The sequence below is a fragment of the Lepidochelys kempii genome, chromosome 2 (assembly GCF_965140265.1).
Source record: "Lepidochelys kempii isolate rLepKem1 chromosome 2, rLepKem1.hap2, whole genome shotgun sequence".
Taxonomy (NCBI): Eukaryota; Metazoa; Chordata; order Testudines; family Cheloniidae; genus Lepidochelys; species Lepidochelys kempii.
The window spans coordinates 470,726-484,741 of NC_133257.1; the positions used below are offsets into that span (position 1 = coordinate 470,726).

At 48.3% G+C, this 14,016-nt stretch overlaps 1 protein-coding gene across 32 annotated transcripts in view; it reads right to left on the reverse strand.

The window, feature by feature from the left end:
- The window catches only part of SCRIB (scribble planar cell polarity protein), a 238,659-nt gene that overhangs the window by 66,757 nt on the left and 157,886 nt on the right, over positions 1 to 14,016 (reverse strand). For 21 of the 32 annotated variants that reach the window (XR_012157045.1, XM_073329722.1, XM_073329726.1 and 18 more), the window contains 2 exons: positions 2,575 to 2,625; positions 2,051 to 2,092 (listed from right to left, as the gene is read on the reverse strand). The exons of 2 other annotated variants lie outside the window; for them this stretch is intronic. Coding sequence is in view for 29 of the 30 variants with exons in the window: in XM_073329722.1 (XP_073185823.1) it covers positions 2,051 to 2,092; positions 2,575 to 2,625 (93 nt within the window). In the remaining variant the exon portion in view is untranslated. The remainder of the gene's footprint in view (positions 1 to 2,050; positions 2,093 to 2,574; positions 2,626 to 14,016) is intronic. 9 more of the 32 variants (XM_073329747.1, XM_073329746.1, XM_073329744.1 and 6 more) reach the window with 1 other exon arrangement.

Here is a 14,016-nt window from a genome sequence, read left to right on the forward strand (position 1 = left end):
GCAGGCAGATGCCAGGGGTGCAGGAGGGAAGTGTAAGTAAGTAAGAGTCTGGGGAGAATGTGGGAGTCGTAAGTAGGAGATGCAGGTAACAAACAGCAGCTAGTGGCTGTTGTTGCCAGGAGTGAGAGAGAAAAGGATGAACAAGCACCGAGGGCTCCAGTGACAGATTGGGCCACAAGCAGGGATGTGAGAGGGGACGAGGGTGTTGAGGCTAAAACTAGAGCCCGTCACTCTGGGATGTTTTGAGGAAATGAACAAATGTGAGAAACTGGAGTGAGGGGTAGCAGAGAAGCAAGTAAGTGAGCGAAAGAGAGCACCCACCACGGGAATGAGAGCCACCAGAGCAAGGACCAGAGGGAGCAAGGCTATGGAATATTCACACTGCATTTTGAGAAAAGGGAAAAAATAAGCCTGTGTGCATTTGTGCAAATGTGAGGTCTGGCAGTGAGCAGCGTGAAAGGAAAGTAGAGAGCAAGGCCTGGCAGTGTGTAGCATGCAAGGAAAGTAAAGAGCAAGGCCTGGCAGTGAGTAGCGTGCAAGGAAAGTAGACAGCAAGGCCTGGCAGTGAGCAGTGTGCAAGGGAAGGAGAGTGTGTGGTCTGACAGTAAACAGAATGCGAGGAAAGCAGAGGGCAAGGCCTGGCAGTGAGCAGTGCGCAAGGAAAGGAGAGTGCTAGGCCTGGCAGTGAGCAGCGTGAAAGGAAAGTAGAGAGCAAGGCCTGGCAGTGAACAGCATGCAAGGAAAGGAGAGTGTGTGGCCTGGCAGTGAGCAGCGTGCAAGAAAAGGAGAGTGTGTGGCCTGCTGGTAAGCAGTGCGCAAGGAAAGGAGAGTATGAGGCCTAGCAGTGAGCAGAGTGCAAGGAAAGGACAGTGCAAAGCCTGGCAGTGAGCAGTGTGTAAAGGAGGGAGTGTGTGAGGCCTGGCAGTGAGCAAAGTACAAGGAAACCAGAGGGCAAGCCCTGGCAATGAGCAGCGTGTGAGAAAAAGAGGTGAGGTCTGGTGGTGATCAGAGTGAAAGTAAAGGAGAGGGCGAGGCCAGGTGGTGAGCAGAATGGGAGGAGAGGGCGAGGCCTAGCAGTGAGCAGAGTGCAAGGAAAGGAGAGGGAGAGGTGGGGCAGTGAGCAGAGTGCAAGAAAAGGAGAGGGCGAGGCCTGGCAGTGAGCCGAGTGCAAGGAAAGGAGAGGGCGAGGCCTGGCAGTGAGCCGAGTGCAACGAAAGGAGAGGGTGGGGTGGGGCAGTGAGCCAAATGCAAGGAAAGGAGAGGACGGGGTGGGGAGGTGAGCCGAGTGCAAGGAAAGGAGAGGACGAGCCCTGGCAGTGAGCAGAGTGCAAGGAAAGGAGAGGGTGAGGTGGGGCAGTGAGCCGAGTACAAGGAAAGGAGAGGGCCAGCCCTGGCAGTGAGCAGAGTGCAAGGAAAGGAGAGGGCGAGCCCTGGCAGTGAGCAGAGTGCAAGTAAAGGAGAGGGCAAGGCGGGGCAGTGAGCCAAGTGCAAGGAAAGGAGAGGGCGAGCCCTGGCAGTGAGCCGAGTGCAAGGAAAGGAGAGGGCGAGGTGGGGCAGTGAGCTGAGTGCAAGGAAAGGAGAGGGGGAGGCCTGGCGGTGAGCCAAGTGCGAGAAAAGGAGAGGGTGAGCCATGGAGGTGAGTAGGATGCCAAGCTTGGCACGGATCACAGTGTGAGGGAAGGAGAGGGTGAGCCCTGGCAATGAGCCGAGTGTAAGGAAAGCAGAGGGCACGGCCTGGCAGTGAGCAGAGTGTAAGGAAAGCAGAGGGCGCGGCCTGGCAGTGAGCAGAGTGCAAGGAAAGGAGAGGGCGAGCCCTGGCAGTGAGCAGAGTGCAAGGAAAGGAGAGTGCAGCGTGTGAAGAAAGGAGAGGTCAAAGCCTGGCAGTGAGCAGAGTGTGAAGGCGAGGACGAGGCCTGGCAGTGAGCAGAGTGTTAGGAAAAGAGAGTTTGCGGTCTCGCAGTGAGCAGCGTTTGAAGAAGGGAGAGTGAGAGGCCTGGCAGTGACGAGTGTGCAAAGGAAGAATGAGAGGTCTGAGGACAGAAGCACTTACTGATTTGCTGTCATCCTGCGGTGGGATGAAGTTTATGGCAGCCTGAAAACAGACAAGAGAATGTAAATTGAGAGTCCTAGCTGGAGTCCCCTAGGTCATCCTGCCCAATTTGGGAGCAGTACCAGAGCTCCCAATCTACACCCCCCCCCCCCAGCTCCTCCTGTCATGTGCAGGGAGAGGCCTGGAGTTCTCACTCTGCGCAGCCCATGGCACCAACCCCCAGTGCCACCCCAGCATAGCCTGTCCTAGCCCTGGCTTAACATCTCGCGCTCTCATAGCTTGTTACTGAGCTTGAGCAAAGCAACTGACATCACAGCTTTTCTGCCCTGAAGCGCTCACAGACACCAGCCCAGCAGCAGCGAGCAACAAGGAGCAGCGGTGGAGCAGCTTCTATCCCCTTGGGGCCCTGGCCCTACAACTGCTCCCCACAGCACAAGTCTCAGCAAATACCAAGTCCGTGAGACGATGGAGCCAAGGAACGTGCTAAGAGCAGCAGCATACACTGCACACCAAGAGGCACTTACAAAGCGAGTCTCCCTGCCTGACAGGTGAGCAGGCCGAAGGGCTGCAGGTGGCTGGAGAGGGGCGCCAGGGAGAACAGAGAGGGGAGAGAACCAGAGAAACACTGAAGACACCAGAGTTCCTGCAGGAAAGGCAGAGACAAGCACCCCTTTCCCCAGAACTGAAACGCCCTTTCCCCAAGCCCCATAGCGAGCATGCTCACCCTTTTCTAACCCACGGCAGAGAGAGGAGCCCCCACCCCAACTGCTCCTGACCTGCCACAGAAAAAGGACCAAGCACCTGCTACTCAGCAGGGAACAACCCCTTCCCCACTGCCTTCACCCCACCACGTGCAGAGAGGGGAGGCCTTGTTGGCTTCTCCCCTGCCAAAGGATCACAGGATTTATCAGAAGGGACCATTATGATCACCTAGTCTGACTTCCTGCATAGCTCCGGCCAGAGAACTTCAGATAGGAATTCCTTTGAGCCCAGTAACTTGTGATTGAACTAGGCTTGAATAAAGACTGGGAGTGGATGGGTCATTACACAAAGTAAAATTATTTCCCCATGTTTATTTCCCCCCCCACTGTTCCTCACACGTTCTTGTCAACTGCTTGAAATGGCCCACCTTGATTATCACTACGAAAGGTTTTTTTTTCTCTCCTGCTGGTAACAGCTCATCTTAAGTGATCACTCTGCTTACTGTGTGTATGGTAACACCCCTTGTTTCATGTACTCTGTGTATATAAAATCTCCCCACTGTATTTTCCACTGAATGCATCCGATGAAGTGAGCTGTAGCTCACGAAAGCTTATGCTCAAATAAATTGGTTAGTCTCTAAGGTGCCACAAGTCCTCCTGTTCTTTTTGCGGATACAGACTAACACGGCTGCTACTCTGAAACCTGACCTAGAGTGTGTCTTTTACATTATGAGATGCACATATCTGAAGGCCAGAAGGGATGATTATGATTATCTAGTTTGGCCTCTTGTCTATGATAGACAAAAGAACCCCGCGCAGTAACTCCTGCATCAAGCCCATCAATCTTGTTTGAGCAAGAGCATATATTTCAGCAAGATCTAGCTTAGTTATAAAGATCAAAAGTGATGGAGAATTTGGGACATCCCTAAGTAAGTTGATCCAATGGTTAATTATCTTCACTGTTAAAAATGTGCAACTTATTTCTAATCTGAATTTGTCTAGCATCAGCTTCCAGCCAATGGATATGGGTTTTTTTGGCCAGTTTAAAGAGCCATCTTTTCTAGCTGGACTGAAGAGCCATACCACTGTCAGAAATCCCTTCCTCATGTAGGTATTTGTAAAGCATGATCAAGTCACTTCTTAACTTTCTCTTGGATAAACTAAATAGATTTGGACTCTACAAGATAGTTTTTCCAGACCTTGAATCATTCTTGTAGCTCTTTTCAGAACCTGTTCCAGTTTTTCAACATCCTTTTTGAAGTGTGGATACCAGAAATGGATACCATATCCAGTAATGGTTTCATTAATGCCAAATAAAAAGGCAATACCACCTAGAATCATAGAATATCAGGGCTGGAAGGGACCCCAGAAGGTCATCTAGTCCAACCCCCTGCTCGAAGCAGGACCAATTCCCAGTTAAATCATCCCAGCCAGGGCTTTGTCAAGCCTGACCTTAAAAACCTCTAAGGAAGGAGATTCTACCACCTCCCTAGGTAACGCATTCCAGTGTTTCACCACCCTCTTAGTGAAAAAGTTTTTCCTAATATCCAATCTAAACCTCCCCCACTGCAACTTGAGACCATTACTCCTCGTTCTGTCATCTGCTACCATTGAGAACAGTCTAGAGCCATCCTCTTTGGAACCCCCATTCAGGTAGTTGAAAGCAGCTATCAAATCCCCCCTCATTCTTCTCTTCTGCAGGCTAAACAATCCCAGCTCCCTCAGCCTCTCCTCATAACTCATGTGTTCCAGTCCCCTAATCATTTTTGTTGCCCTTCGCTGGACTCTCTCCAATTTATCCACATCCTTCTTGAAGTGTGGGGCCCAAAACTGGACACAGTACTCCAGATGAGGCCTCACCAATGTCGAATAGAGGGGAACGATCACGTCCCTCGATCTGCTCGCTATGCCCCTACTTATACATCCCAAAATGCCATTGGCCTTCTTGGCAACAAGGGCACACTGCTGACTCATATCCAGCTTCTCGTCCACTGTCACCCCAGGTCCTTTTCTGCAGAACTGCTGCCTAGCCATTCGGTCCCTAGTCTGTAGCTGTGCATTGGGTTCTTCCGTCCTAAGTGCAGGACCCTGCACTTATCCTTATTGAACCTCATCAGATTTCTTTTGGCCCAATCCTCCAATTTGTCTAGGTCCTTCTGTATCCTATCCCTCCCCTCCAGCGTATCTACCACTCCTCCCAGTTTAGTATCATCCGCAAATTTGCTGAGAGTGCAATCCACACCATCCTCCAGATCATTTATGAAGATATTGCTTTTTTTGCCTCTGTTTTCACTAACAAGGTCAGCTCCCAGACTGCTGCGCTGGGCATCACAAAATGGGGAAGAGATGGCCAGCCCTCTGTGGAGATAGAGGTGGTTAGGGACTATTTAGAAAAGCTGGACGTGCACAAGTCCACGGGGCCGGACGAGTTGCATCCGAGAGTGCTGAAGGAATTGGCGGCTGTGATTGCAGAGCCATTGGCCATTATCTTTGAAAACTCGTGGCGAACCGGGGAAGTCCCGGATGACTGGAAAAAGGCTAATGTAGTGCCAATCTTTAAAAAAGGGAAGAAGGAGGATCCTGGGAACTACAGGCCAGTCAGCCTCACTTCAGTCCCTGGAAAAATCATGGAGCAGGTCCTCAAAGAATCAATCCTGAAGCACTTGCATGAGAGGAAAGTGATCAGGAACAGCCAGCATGGATTCACCAAGGGAAGGTCATGCCTGACTAATCTAATCGCCTTTTATGATGAGATGACTGGTTCTGTGGATGAAGGGAAAGCAGTGGATGTATTGTTTCTTGACTTTAGCAAAGCTTTTGACACGGTCTCCCACAGTATTCTTGTCAGCAAGTTAAGGAAGTATGGGCTGGATGAATGCACTACAAGGTGGGTAGAAAGCTGGCTAGATTGTCGGGCTCAACGGGTAGTGATCAATGGCTCCATATCTAGTTGGCAGCCGGTATCAAGTGGAGTACCCCAAGGGTCGGTCCTGGAGCCAGTTTTGTTCAATATCTTCATAAATGATCTGGAGGATGGTGTGGATTGCACTCTCAGCAAATTTGCGGATGATACTAAACTGGGAGGAGTGGTAGATACGCTGGAGGGGAGGGATAGGATACAGAGGGACCTAGACAAATTGGAGGATTGGGCCAAAAGAAATCTGATGAGGTTCAATAAGGATAAGTGCAGGGTCCTGCACTTAGGATGGAAGAACCCAATGCACAGCTACAGACTAGGGACCGAATGGCTAGGCAGCAGTTCTGCGGAAAAGGACCTAGGGGTGACAGTGGACGAGAAGCTGGATATGAGTCAGCAGTGTGCCCTTGTTGCCAAGAAGGCCAATGGCATTTTGGGATGTATAAGTAGGGGCATAGCGAGCAGATCGAGGGACGTGATCGTTCCCCTCTATTCGACATTGGTGAGGCCTCATCTGGAGTACTGTGTCCAGTTTTGGGCCCCACACTTCAAGAAGGATGTGGATAAATTGGAGAGAGTCCAGCGAAGGGCAACAAAAATGATTAGGGGACTGGAACACATGAGTTATGAGGAGAGGCTGAGGGAGCTGGGATTGTTTAGCCTGCAGAAGAGAAGAATGAGGGGGGATTTGATAGCTGCTTTCAACTACCTGAAAGGGGGTTCCAAAGAGGATGGCTCTAGACTGTTCTCAATGGTAGCAGATGACAGAACGAGGAGTAATGGTCTCAAGTTGCAGTGGGGGAGGTTTAGATTGGATATTAGGAAAAACTTTTTCACTAAGAGGGTGGTGAAACACTGGAATGCGTTACCTAGGGAGGTGGTAGAATCTCCTTCCTTAGAGGTTTTTAAGGTCAGGCTTGACAAAGCCCTGGCTGGGATGATTTAACTGGGAATTGGTCCTGCTTTGAGCAGGGGGTTGGACTAGATGACCTTCTGGGGTCCCTTCCAACCCTGATATTCTATGATTCTATGATATTGAACAAAACCGGCCCCAGGACCGACCCTTGGCGCACTCCACTTGATACCGGCTGCCAGCTAGACATGGAGCCATTGATCACTACCCGTTGAGCCCGACAATCTAGCCACCTGCCTACTCCCACCTGTTAATTCCCTGCTTGCATGTCTGAGGGTCACATTCACCATCTTAACTACAGCATTACATTAAGTACTTTTCAGTGCCACTGCATTTCAGAATACAGTCCAATCTTGTAAGTCCTACATTCTTTGTTCTTAGATATATGAACTTGCATTTAGCTATAATAAAACATATGTTGTTCAAATGAGCCCACCGTACCAAGTGATCCAGATTGGTCTGTATAAGTGACCTGTCCCCATCATTATTTACCACACCACCAATTTTTGGATCATCTGCAAATTTTACTAGCAATGATTTTGTTTTTTCTTCCGTATCATTGATAATGACAGTGAATAACACTGGGTCAAGAATAAATCACAGTGCGAGCCCATTAAAACATCTCCTTTGATAACAATTCTTTTTTTATAATTACATTTTGTGAGCTATACATTAACCAGATATTAATCCATTTAATGTAGGCCACATTGATTTTGTTGGGCTAACTGTTCTAAATGTCAGAATGTCAATTGTCTGCATTTCCTAACAGCTTATTTGTACTCATCGCTAGCAGCTTCCCCATTTTTCCATTTATATAAAGTCCAAGTTGACTACCCCAATCTTCCAAGGTAGAGAAGAGTATCATCAATCATTCAAGCATATCTGCTAGTTATATGGTATCTGCATAAGCTAAAGAGCTCAATTCTAAATCACCCAACATCACGCCATTCAACTTGTATACCATTCTGAATATCAAATTTAGGAATCTGATGAAAAGTGATGGTGCTTCCATACCCACTTGCTGTACACCAAACTTTGACTTGAACCAGTTGCTTAATATTCCACCAATTCTTATGGCACTACAGGAGTTTTCATACATAACTTTTATAATTTTAGTTGTCCTATCTGGAACTCCATATGATTTTAACTGCTTTCTACAATGCTTCCCTCCAAACCAAATCAAATGCCTTTGTGAAGTCAATGAAAACAGCAAACATTTTCAATCCCCATTCTCACTTTTTTCCATCAACTGTTGGCATGTGAATATCTCATCAATGCAACTTTGGCGTGGTCTGAAGCCACACTGTTCCTCACCTACTACTTCTTCTAAAACTGGCTTTAATCTGTTGCCAATTGCTTTCATCATGATTTCTTCCTGTACTGGTAATCTAAGCTTATACCTCTACAATTATTCAGATCCACATGATCTCCTTTCTTCATGACTGGTACAACTACTGCCTTTAGCCAGTCATGCATTCACTCCCTCTGGGGCACCTGGCATTGGCCGCTGCCAGCAGACAGGATGCTGGTCTGGATGGACCTTTGGTCTGACCCAGTCTGGCCTTTCTTATGTTCTTATGTAGTACCTCCTCTTGCTCCCATACCTTCTTATATATTTTTCCTAGAGCTTTGATAGCACTTGTCCCACCAACTTTTAACAGTTCAGCTGTTATGTCTATTTCCTACAACTTTCCCATTTTTAACTACTTCACTGCTCTTTCTATTTCTTCTCCGGATGGTGGTTCAGTGCTGCTATCCATTCTGCCTTGCAAGCTTCCCTGTTCATTTAGTATGTCTAGATGGGGTTCAGCACTTTGTCCAAATGTTCCTTCCCTGCTTTCAGGCCCTCTTCAGGAATTGTTCTCAGTTCACCAATAGCCTTTCTTACAACTTGCATAGTTGGCCTAATGGTATTTTCCATAGAACATAGCCTTTTTGTACATTGTTTTCATAGCTTGTTTTCCTGACACCTCCTCTAATTGTTCAGCCTCTTCTCTTCAGAACTTTTGCTTGTCCAATCTGTCATTTCTTCACTGCTTTGCATAACACTTTTATTTCTTCCACTTTCCCAGCAGTCTTGGCTTTTTTGCTGTAATGCCAAGAAGACGAAGTGTGTGCATCTCGGAAAAGGGACAAGCGATAAAGTGTTGAAATGCAGCAGTAGAGAAGCTATAGAACAAGTAAAATGTTACATGTACCTAGGAAGCTTGATCATTGTTGATGGTTCCATCAAGAATGAAGTTAAAAGGAGATTTGCTTTAGCTACAAGTGCTACATAGATATTGATGAAATTACGGACTGATAAACATGTTATATTTGGTACCAACATGAAAATTTATCAGACTAGTGTACTAACAGTATTACTCTTAGGTCTGGAAGCAGCTGCTTTAAATGAAACAGACATTAGAAAGCTAGAAGCAGTAGAAGTTGGCAGGTGGAAATAAAGAAGACAAAGTAGGATGTGAAGTCAGGGTATGGTATTGGCTGTAATTGAAAAGATTACAGTGGTGGGGACACTATAGACGACAGAGGATAGGATGCCAAAGAAAATAATGCAACGCAACCAAGATCAGCCAAACCTAGAGGCCGACCACCGATGAGATGGCAGAACATCACACACATTGGCAAGATCAAGCTGTGTTTAATGGAGAAACAAGCCACAGACAGGACTGAAGTTCCCGGTGTTTGTAAAGATGCTTTGGGATGAGAATTATATATAAATTGGTCATTTCACCTCCTCTCTTAACCAGGATGGTTTTTTAATCAAAGTAGCCTTTTTTCATGATTGCAGAATTGCACTTTTTTGAGCAGCTAATAAAACATTATTAAACAACTCTCAATTATAAGGAACATTTTTGTTTATTGCAGTGTGGTTGTAGCCATGTCAGTCCCAGGATATCAGAGACACAAGGTGCGTGAGGTAATATCTTTTATTGGACTAACTTCTGTTGGTGAGAGAGACAAGCTTTTGGGCTGACACAGAGCTCTTCTTCAGGCCTGGGAAAGATACTCAGAATATCACAGCTAAATATAAGGTTGCTTACAGGCTTAGTGGATCATAGATTGTTGTAACGAGATACAAATCTAGTGCCTTTACTGAGTCCATGATTTTTAGTGTCTAACAAAGAAGTGAATTTAATGTCCCAGACTTGTCTTTTGAAGGTGTTGTACAGGCTTCCTTTGAGGATGAGGACTAAGAGGTCAGATATGAAGGGAGCACTTTGTGAAAAATGTTCGCTCAGGGGTGAATTGGTGTTTTTGTCTTTTATCATTTTCCTGTGTGAATTCATTCGAGAGAGAAGTGATTGTCTCGTTATACCCACACAGTTGTTATTGGGGCCTCCAGTTCACTGGATGGAAGTACATTTTTCTTTCCACTCAGCTTTGTTGAGATAATTGGACCTACAGATTCACCCCAAATTGTGAGCTCAACTGTAAAAGTACATGAAAGTTTGAAAGCATCACAATAATCTACAATTAATGTTGATGAGAAAAGTTGCAAAAGGGAGACAGAAAGACTAAATTAGTACAAGCAAAAAGGTCTACTGAGGGTGACCAGATATCCCGATTTTATAGGGACAGTCCCGATATTTGGGGCTTTGTCTTATATAGGCGCCTGTTGCCCTCCACCCCATCCCGATTTTTCACACTTGCTATCTGGTCACCCTACCTGATATAATTCAAGGACCGTGTCATAGTTGGGTGGCTAAAGACAGAGTACCAGTCTGCTGGAGGGAGGAAGGCATGAACAGCTGCTAGGTGGACTTGTAATGAGGTGATCAAGATTTCAGGGTTCTTTAGAGACAGGAGGTAATCTAAAACGATAGGGGATGCTTGAAGAGACTGGGTGAGACTGATTGTGCTGCACCCAGGCAGAGAAGTGTTTTCATTTAGCCAAATAACAGGTTCTGGTCGATTCTTTTCTACTGTGTAAGTATAGCCTGGACAGGGGATAAACAAGAGCGCTCTACTTCCGATGGCCATCCAAACACCAGCCCATGAGGTGGAGAGAACCTGGGTTGAGGTATTTGGCCCTGCTCCTGTCCTGCATCTGGAGTTCTGAGAAGGGGTGGATTTTGATTGGAGTGTGGGCTGACACTGACAAAACTGTCTGGGATTATGGCTCCTCTGGAACAATACAGGGGAAGTTTTCTGTTCGTTTCTGATGCAAAGAGGTTCCATAGAGGTGTGCCCCACTGTGTGAAAATGTCTGTAAGAACATGTATTTCCCACTCGTGGTCCACTGAGAAGCACCTGCTGAGGTTGTCTGCTAAGGAGTTGTGAACTTGCAGGAGGTATGCCATCTGGATTGTGATGTTGGGCCTGATGCACCAGTTCCGAAGCCTGACTGCCTCTAGACACAGTGGGAGAGATCTTGCTTCTCCCTGTTTGTTTATGTAGACGACGGTGATGATACTGTCTGACATCACCTGGAGGTGGAGGGTGTGAATGAATGGGAGGAAGGCCTTCCATGCAAGGGTGAGCGCCCACAGCTCCAGCATGTTGATATATAGTCTGGCCTCCTGTGGGATCCATATGCCCTGAGCAGTGTGACTGTTCAGGTGGGTACCCCACCCCAGAAGGGATGCATTCATGTACAATGGTGACAGTGGCAGTGGATAAGGGAATTCCCAGTCGTACCTTATCTGGGTTTGATCACCAAACGAAGGTGGAGGTGATCCTGGTAGGAATGGTCACATTGGAGTTGATGTGGTTTGTTGGGCGAGTGGACTGAATTGAGCCAGGCCTGCAGGCAATGTAGATGAAGCATGGCAAAGGGTGTGCCATATGACTTAGAAGCAATAGGCATATTTACACTGTAGTCCTTGGTCTGCAGGAAATCAAAGAATTAGGTTGTGCATAGTTTGAAACCTAAGAGGAAGGTTCTTGCAGAAACAGAGTCCCGATAAAGTTTATTGTCCTCGTGGGGGATAAAACAGACTTTTCTCTGTTTGTACGAACCCCCACAGCTGCAAGACTTTGAACAAGGAATTGAATAGCCGACCAGCCCTCCTGTCAGTGTGACCTACCAGGAGCCATTTGTCAAGATATGGAAAGACTATGTAGCCCTGATAGCTCATCTAGGCCACTGCCTCAGAGAAAACTTTAGTTTTAGAAAACTTTAGTCTGAGTTATCAGCAGCTATCAAATCCCCCCTCATTCTTCTCTTCTGCAGGCTAAAGGTTGATTAGGACACCTGAAGCCAATCAGGGCTGGCTGAAACTAGTTAAAAGCCTCCCAGTCAGTCAGGTGGGTGTGCATTTCAGGAGCTGTGGGAGGAAGTTGCGCTGTTGGAGAGGCTGAGTAGTACACACCGTATCAGGCACAAGGAAGGAGGCCTTGAGGTAAGGGTGAAGTGGAGCTTGAGGAAGTGGGGGCTGCTGTGGGGGAAGTAGCCCAGGGAATTGTACATGTCATGTTTCTGAAAGGTCCGCTACCATAGCTGATACTGTTAGGGTTCCTAGGCTGGAGCCTGGAGTAGAGGGTGGGCCGGGCTCCCCCCCCGCCTTGCCCCCTGATTAATCACTGAGACTGGGAGACAACAGAGACTGTGCAAGGAAGGATAACTTCTCCTCACCTCCCTCGCTGGCTTATGATGAAAATGGCTCAGTAAACTGTGACCCTTGTCTCTAGAGAGAGAAGGGTTACGTGGAGGGTCACAGTGAGCCTCTGAGGCTAGCAAAATTCGCCAGGAAACGCGGGACCCACGGAGGCAAGGACAGAGCTTTGTCACAACTGGTGCCAGGAGTGGGAATTCGTTCACAGAGTGGCGGAAGAAAAAGGTTTAAAAAAAAAAAGTGCACTGGGGTTTTGGATTTTTTTGTTTTGTTTTGGTTTGTTTGTTTGCTTTGTACCACAATGGAGGAGGTGGTAAGAGCTCTGGTACAAGCCACGGCAGCCCAACAGGAGGCCATCCGGGTTCAGGCAATGGCACAACAGGAGTCTATGTGGCTACAGCAGGAAACCAATCAATTACTGATGAGCCAGGCGACCCAAGATCGTGCCCTCTTGAGAGAGGTGGTGGACCAGCTGAAGATCCTCACCACCCAGGCCCGGGGGTCCGACAGGACGCGAGCCCTGAGGGCCACTGGTTGTCTGCCAAAGATGACGTAAGGAGATGACGTAGAGGCATATCTCCTCTCATTCGAAAGGACTGCTCAGCGTGAGGCGTGGCCCCAGGAGCAGTGGGTCAGCATTCTCGTCTCTTTTTTGTGTGGAGAGGCCCAGAAGGCCGACTTTGACTTGCCTGCCACGGATGCCACTGACAATACCCGTCTGAAGGCAGAGATCCTAGCACGATCAGGGGTAACGGCAGCAGTAAAGGCCCAGAGGTTCCATGAGTGGAAATACCAGGAGAACAAACCCTGAGGTCCCAGCTATTCAACCTCATACACCTCGCATGGAAGTGTTTACAGCCCGAGGCGTGCACGCCAGAGGAGATTTTGGAGACCCTGGTCATAGACCATTACATGCGGGGACTGCCGCCAGATCTCCGCAAATGGGTAGGCCAGAACGATCCATCCACATACGAGACGATCACACTGGTAGAAAGATGGATGACAGCCAGGGAACTGACCCGACTACTCAAGGAAGGCCCCTTTTGAAGCAAGCACCCGACCCCAACCCTGGAAGGTTGGGCAGCCAAACCCCCAGGGAGTCCTAGGTGGAAGAAGTGGGGGGCGAAAACCAGCGGGAACCCCAGAAGGAAGGGATTGGCCTGAGTGGGGCGAACCCCAGGACTAAACCCCCTAACCCCCAGGATAAGGGAGTGATTAAAAGCAATTATAGATGTTATGCATGTGGGGAGTGGGGACACATAGCAGCACAGTGTCCCAGCACCGAGGAGCCTATGCAATGTAATTTGGGGGATTGGGAGGTCCCATGCTCCCTTATCCACCTCGCGGGGGTCGCATTAGCCCCGCATAATTACACCAGGCCAGTGAGGATAAATGGAGCTGAGACTACTGCGCTTGTGGACTCTGGGAGTGCTATCACCCTCATATCGGGTAAGCTGGTAAAAAGTAGTCAGCTGCTACAAGCCAAACACGCAGCAATGACGTGCATGCATGGGACCATGAGCCATTACCCCACCATCACAGTGGAGACAGAGGTTCAGGGAAACCCCATTGAGGTGACCGTGGGCGTAGTTCCTAAACTCCCATATCCTGTAGTCATTGGGAGGGACTATCCAGGGTTTGATAATATACTCCCCCCGGAGAGTAGGAGGGAGGTGGGGACGCTGAGGACAGCGACTCGTCACTGCGGGAATGTCAACCCCCGATGTTCGCTGAGATTTCTCAGGATCTGTTCTCGGCCCCCCGAAAGACCCAGAAGACAAAAAAAGAGAGGAAGGCCGTGAAGGCCTTGGGAACCCGGATCCTGACCCAGGGCCAGAAGACCTCCCTAGTAGGCTGATGGACGCAAGCAGCCAACA